Source organism: Papaver somniferum, unplaced genomic scaffold, assembly GCF_003573695.1.
Source record: "Papaver somniferum cultivar HN1 unplaced genomic scaffold, ASM357369v1 unplaced-scaffold_10, whole genome shotgun sequence".
Taxonomy (NCBI): Eukaryota; Viridiplantae; Streptophyta; class Magnoliopsida; order Ranunculales; family Papaveraceae; genus Papaver; species Papaver somniferum.
Window position 1 is genome coordinate 8,972,200 of NW_020618825.1, and position 7,386 is coordinate 8,979,585.

The window sequence follows — 7,386 nt, forward strand, 5'->3', positions numbered from 1 at the left end:
CAGCTGAGCTGGTTACACGGCAAGTCATAGGAAATCCTTTTAATGGCCATCCGTCTTAGCTAACAAAACATCGATCTGAGTAGTAAACCATCTAGCAATTTCCGGTACATACGTGTTCGTTCCTCAGAAAATAACTCAAAAAAGGGTTATCATGATCATGAGTTTGTTCAGAGAATAACTCAAAAAAAGAGTATACAAGGTAGGTACTTCGTGCATGCTTCGTAAAGAGATCCATCTGAAGCGAGTGCGGTTTACATTTTGAGTAAGTTAATTAGTAGTATATAGTGATCGGGTCACAGTAAATAAGCCTCATCTCTGAATTTCTTGTCGACCCCGAGTCCCCGACGAATCAAATCAAGAAAAAATAGTAGTCCTATATGGCTGGCCTAATAAATGTACATAGTAGAAATTGGGCTAGCTAGCTAGACTAATAAATGTGGCAGTGATGATGGATTTCTCATCAATGGCCTTACAACGGCCAACGGCTGTTGCGTTTGTAACCTCTTAATTTTCTGCCAATATCAATTCTGTATCTTGCCATCATGCTCTCATAACTCAGTAGTACTAAAATCTAATAAGTTTTCCATTTAATGGTGTCTCCGTACATATATTATTTTCATTCTCTAGCCACATACATCCCCACCTCCCACATGCATGCATTATATGTATAAAGTTTAAGCTAAATTGATGAAACATAGCCATCTGTCTTACGTTGCATAGATACTTAACCCCAGTATCTATGTTGGGTGTCATAAATGCATATAGTGATCGGTGATCGGTGATGGTGATGCTACCACGTGAATTTGCTTCTTCTGATTGTGATTTTCCTAAACCATAACATTCATGCACGTAGGAAGATTACCTTTCCAGCTGCTTACTGTTGCATGGTATGTTGGGATGCTCGACTTCGTTCTTTGATTGAACTTCCAACGTCTAACCATATTTAAATAAATAGTTTTTCCGTACACTGGCTACGTGTATAGAGAGCGAGGATTTAAAGATGCGTACATAACATGATATTCGTTAAAGGTACGTACTGTTATACTGTGTATATATACGTATAGCAATAGCATGGCATGTATCAACCAATTAAATGCACACTGTTTAATTTAACTCTCAACATCTAACTACCTCAGTCATGATTTAGGGAAATCCGTACATAACATGATATTCTTTAAAGTTTAAAGGGACGTACTGATATACTGTGTATATACGTATAGCAATAACATGGCATGTATCAACCAATTAAATGCACGCTGTTAATTTAACTCTCAACATCTAACTACCTCTGTCATGATCATCAACAATAAATGTTGGCGTTCGTTTTGGACCATCTGATCCGACCATGTCGATCTCTTGGGACGATCGATAATTGTTAGTATTGATTATGCTTGCTATTTTTGGTTGATGAACTAATGCGGGACTTAAACTCAAGATGGTGCTGCTTTTATGCATGTTAATCTTCAATACTAATGGAGATTAAACATACATACATATATATATATGTGATGACAATGTTAATATTTGCAATTGGTAGTTGGTACCCAATTAATTTATTCTAGATAGAGAACCCGAGTGATCATTAACCAGAAGCTGATTAATTAAGCAAACTGAAAACAACAAATTATACTCAAATCCAGGACATCTCTAGATATATATTCTGGAGAGGGATGATATGAAATATGTACCTTGACCAATTTAAAGCCATTCCAGTAGTGTGTATATATATATGTGCCCATCGCTCTTAGCCATTTATACACACACACAATAAGCATTAGAAAATATATAAGAGATATGGCATCTAAACCAGGCATCCTCACTGAATGGCCATGGGCACCTCTTGGAAGGTTCAAGGTATGCAGTACCTTTACAATCACATATTGCTCATGCATCCTTCAATATTATCATCAAGTCATCGATAAACCACAATCGAGATTATTTGTTGTATGTGTGAATGAACTGATAATGTTGTTTCCGTGTTGTGTGATGCAGTACATGTTGTTGGCTCCTTTTGTGTTGGACAGCCTGTCTCCACTGTTCTCTGAAGCAGATACCAGGAAATGGGACTTGAGTTACTTGCTCACTTTTCCATTTCTCTTGTGGAGAGTGATTCACAACCAGATATGGATAAGCTTTTCTCGTTTTAGAACTTCAAAATCCAAGAACAGGATACTCGACTAGTCTATCGAGTTCGAACAAGTCGACAGAGAAAACAACTGGTATGCAAGATTTTATGTGGTAGCTAGCTAGCAGAGTTGAGAGTTCAACTTATAATGACTAACATACATATACATGTTGTAGGGATGATAATATCTTATTGCAAGGACTGATGTTTTATCTGGGACAAAAATATCTCGACGGCGGTTCACACCTTCCCTTGTGGAGAACTGATGGTATTGTCATGACCATTCTACTTCATACCGGTCCTGTGGAGTTCCTCTACTATTGGCTTCACAGATATCTGCATCACCATTTTCTCTACTCTCGCTACCATTCACACCATCATTCCTCCACTGCCACTGAACCCATTACTTGTAAGTAATTACGAACTGGCCTAACTTAATTCATCTGTGATTTTAATTACTTAATATGATGAGGATATTAATTAATGGTGTATTGACATTTTTGACATACGTACGTACGAGCAGCTGTGATACATCCATTTGGGGAGCACCTTATGTATTTCACACTGTTTATGATACCATTGTTAAATATGGTTTTCACCGGGACTGGATCGATAGTAGCTTTCGCTGCGTATATCACTTATATTGATTTCATGAACAACATGGGTCACTGGAACTTCGAATTTGTACCGTCTTCTCTCTTCAAAACATTTCCATTCCTCAAGTGCATCTTCTACACGGCATCGTAAGTATATACTCGACCAATCCCATTAAATAAATTACTTCATTGTTATATATTAATCTTCATAAATAACATAATAATTATATGCATATATATTTCTATTCATGGTATGATTCAACAGGTATCATTCACTTCATCACACCCAATTCAGAACAAACTATGCACTGTTCATGCCAATGTACGATTACATATACGGTACAATGGACAAGTCCAGTGACGATCTTTACGAAACCTCGCTGAAAAGGACGGAAGAATCACCGGATGTCGTTCATCTAACTCATCCAACAACACCGGATTCCATCTACCATTTACGGCTAGGATTTGCATCCTTAGCCTCAAAACCATATATGAGAGAAGCTAACAACAAACACTATTTCATCATCAAATGGATTCTATGGCCATTGACATTTTTGTGGAGCGTATTGTTTCAAAGGATGTTGAGTCACACATTTGTACTCGAAAGAAACATTTTTGATGATCACCATGTGACCAAGAAGCTACTCCAAGTACAGACATGGGCAATACCTAGATATTCTTATCAAGTAAGTAAAGAGTTATTAAAAATTACTTGAATTAGCGACATTTTTCTAGGATTATGAAAACCATGCATCTAACCCGCCATATATACGTGTTGCGCTGTTGTGTTTTGTAGTACAAAAGGTTGACAAGGCAAAGAGGAACAATAAATAGTTTGATCGAGAAGGCCATACTTGATGCTGATAAAGCTGGTGCCGAAGTGATAAGCTTAGGCCTCTTAAATCAGGCACGTATACATAACTGCTTTCTGGATTACCTGTATATGCTGTGATAGGTCAATTATCCACACGATGCATAGCTAGCTCGCCTTTAAAAACAACGGTATGAAAAGGATAGCGCATAGGTATATATTAATCGGACGAAAATGATATAGATACCGAGCTAATATCCCCAAAAATATCCCAATATGAGTTGGGGAATTAAAGCATGATATGACCGGGCCATGTGATCGTACCGATCCATGGATATTTATTTCTGAGTAAAAAGTACTAGTAATTAAGCGGTGTACAGAGTGCATCAAGATAAGATGCCGGCCGGCCATACATATATGGCTGGTGGGGGGGAGTGATAAGTGACCAAACCAGAGGATCAGCTGATCATCAGGCATGTGATCAGAAACTTTATGATTCAGCGGAAAACCTTCTCTTTCACATTTACTGCTCCTACATTTTAATGTTGACTGAACACATCCACTCCACATTAAAATGTCCTAGCCTTTAGGGAACAACTTTAATATAAATCATCATAAATCCAACCTAGTCATTTAAATTTCAAAAAAAAAAAGAGTTTTGGTGGAAACTGATGCCAAATTGTGGTATAGCCAGATTATTTAGGGTATATACCTTATAAGACAAAACCCAAGTCATTATAAGGTAAAACACAATACCTCTTAACTAGTTATTTTCAAAATGTCTAATCTATCCTAACTTATTTAACATTAATAATGTATTTAGTTTAATTAATTTAGTTAGTTAATTAGTTGAATTAAAATTCTCAAATTAGGTATTGCTTGGATTGAACTCATGAATTATGTAGTATGATTTTTGAGGATTTTTTTTTGTAACTGAAATGAAACCACACTAGCCAAACACCTACAAAGAGGATTGCAAAGCTGCTGAGTGATTTCATACTCAAAATTACAAAAGGAATCAACACTTTCAATTCTGAAAGTATGAAAAGTCAGCAAGGTCCACAAAAAGAATACCCTGCCGACTATAGGATTTTTGACATACAGAGAAAGGTGTTACAAATACATGATTAGTCAGCAAGATATTAATTTCATAACCTGCCGACTAAACTATAGTCGTCAAGGTATAAGGATGAACACCGTGGCGACCCAGCGAATTCATGAATTAATAATAAGGGTAATTTGGTCTTTTAAAGTTTTTTAAATATCCCTTACTACACTATCTTGGATGGGTTTAAAATTGGTATACCCCAATTTGGTCAAGAAAAAGATCGACTGAGCACAGCTTTTCATTTTTCTGCTAATGGATTTTATTTCAGAGGCCATTGGGTTATTCTCATCGCAAAAGTTTATGAACCGATAAAATCCAGCCATTCAAACTCTTTAGAAGGCCCACTCAAACTTAAAAAAAAACCCAATCCCAATAGAACTAAGTGGTGGAGGGAATTGGTCCACATTTTGACGATGTTTTCGGTCCATCCCTAGACGCGTCGCATTTTCAGCTAGAGAAAATTACTAAGTTATCTTTTATATTTTACTTTGGAACCTATTTTCTACGCTTCCAAACATCTAGTTATTATAATTAACCAATTAATTTGTTTTTTTGATGTTTGATTAATCAAAATGGACCGACTTGAGTTATGTGATGGGCCTGTTCAGGGGTAGGTCCATGGGGTGGATCTGCTTGGAATGGCAGGCCCAAGCGTATCCAGCAACAAATTAAAATTGCTTAATATTGGCCGAGTAAGTGGTGGGACTCCTATGCGTGTTTAAGTTTGATAAGTTTGATAAGTTAGAACATATATGCATGCTGCAGGGAGAAGAAATGAACAGAAATGGTGAAGTTTATATACAAAAGCATCCAAACTTGAAGATTAAGATTGTGGATGGGAGTAGCTTAGCTGCAGCAATCGTGCTTAACAGCATCACTAATCTTACCGCGCAGCAGAAACTAGTTGTTATGATGAGAGGGAGACTGACAAAGGTGGCTTGTCATATTGCCTTGGCTTTGTGCCGAAAAGGAGTTCAAGTTGTAGTTAAGTTACAGAGTACAGACGATTTTGAGAAACTTAGGTCACGGTTTTTCAGCACCTCGTCAGCATCACAGGCGTCGTCATTGGCAGTAAATAATTTGATTCCTTTCACAAAGTATAACAATGCTCATGGCAACCATCAGGTACGTATATATACCTCGTCATGCCTATGTTCGGGTGATCGATCCCAAAAATTGTGAGGCTATTACTAGTTGCCAAACACTCAAACATATGCATCATGTATGCGCAGGTGTGGTTAGTTGACGATGAATTTAGTAGCGAGGAGCACATGAGTGCACCAAAAGAAACCATCTTCATACCATATTCACAGATTCCTCCTTGGTCTAATTTTAAGAAGAATCCGATAGGGGCTGCTAATATTCTTCGCAAGGATTGTGTTTACTATAGTACACCACCCATGATGATCCCTTCATCTCTCGAAAATGTGCACTCTTGTGAGGTACGTAAATGGGACATTTTGATAAGTTAGACGTGTGTGTACGTTGTAACAACGCATAATCATCTCTACCTCCAGTTTATGTAGATTTCTAATTGGATGGTAATTTTTGACAGAACTGGTTGCCAAGAAGGGTAATGAGTGCATGGAGAGTCGCGGGAATGTTGCACGCACTGGAGGATTGGGAAGGACATGAACGCGGGAATTGGTTTATCAAGGAGGAGGACAACATGATCGATAAAGTCTGGGCCGCTAGTTTGCGCCATGGTTTCCGCCCTTATTATTTACTTGTTCCCTGCACCAGCACTGTCATTGCTGCTTAAATAATTAGCTAGGTACCTCTTGTTATCATCTATATTCAGGTTTATTAGTATGAGATGCGAGATATATGTACTTTTCTTCTCTTTCTATATCCTATTTGTAATGGTATAAGTAAACTCCAAATAATACACGGAACCAAGAAGCTTTAACAATCGATCTTTCAATTACATATGGTTCCTAGCTATATGTACTGCATCAGGATTGGCCGAGTGGGTAACATGGGAAGTACACCGTACACGCATCCCTTTGGGTTTCGGTTTAATTTTAATTTTAACTAGTTTTTCACCCGTGCAATGCGCGGGTCTATTTCTTGCTAATGAAATTCCTGCTTATGTAAGAGCAATTCCTATGAACTCAACAGATTTGTTCATTTTGATTCCACTATGGACTCAACAAAGATAAACAAACTAACAAATTTGTTGGTTTGTTTATTAAGTTGGATGATCAACCGGGCGTTTAAGGGAGAGCCGTGCAGGCCTACAGAATTCTCGCGGACCAAGACAATCGGCAGGCGTTTCTACAAAAAAAAACGATGGCGTTTCTACTAAAAACACGCTCACTTCAAATTCCGTTTCCCAAATATTATTTCACTATTTTTATCTCACTTTATCATATTTTGTCTCACCTAAATCCAATATTTTAAACTTTAACTTTATCCTACCAAAGATTTTATATTAAAAAGAAATAATAGTGGGACACTAAAAAACCAAATTTGTTGATTTTTCTCCGATTTACCATAGTGCAAAAACGTGTTTGTTCATCCACGTGGCTCAACAAAAAATCTTTTTTGTTGATTGCCATAGAAATTACCCTAAGAATTGATCTGAATGATGAATCTACTGATTACTGAGGACTTTTGATTTGGTGTTAGGTTCTCCCTATATCTCATCCCCATTTTTCATATTTCTCATCCACTTTACAATTTTTAAAATCAATTTACTTTTTATTTCTGGTTTTTCTATGCATCACCTATAAATTTTTATTTG

General features: G+C 37.1%; 1 protein-coding gene across 1 annotated transcript; it reads left to right on the plus strand.

Moving 5' to 3' along the window:
* The first annotated feature begins 1,594 nt into the window (after positions 1 to 1,594).
* On the plus strand, positions 1,595 to 6,552 carry LOC113326033 (protein ECERIFERUM 1-like). Its single transcript, XM_026573842.1, has 9 exons — positions 1,595 to 1,854; positions 1,993 to 2,219; positions 2,302 to 2,534; positions 2,649 to 2,868; positions 2,987 to 3,407; positions 3,518 to 3,628; positions 5,406 to 5,765; positions 5,873 to 6,082; positions 6,196 to 6,552. Exons 3-9 carry the CDS (start codon positions 2,330 to 2,332, stop codon positions 6,400 to 6,402), a joined length of 1,734 nt encoding a protein of 577 aa, XP_026429627.1. The 5' UTR covers positions 1,595 to 1,854; positions 1,993 to 2,219; positions 2,302 to 2,329; the 3' UTR covers positions 6,403 to 6,552.
* The last annotated feature ends 834 nt before the right edge of the window (positions 6,553 to 7,386 follow it).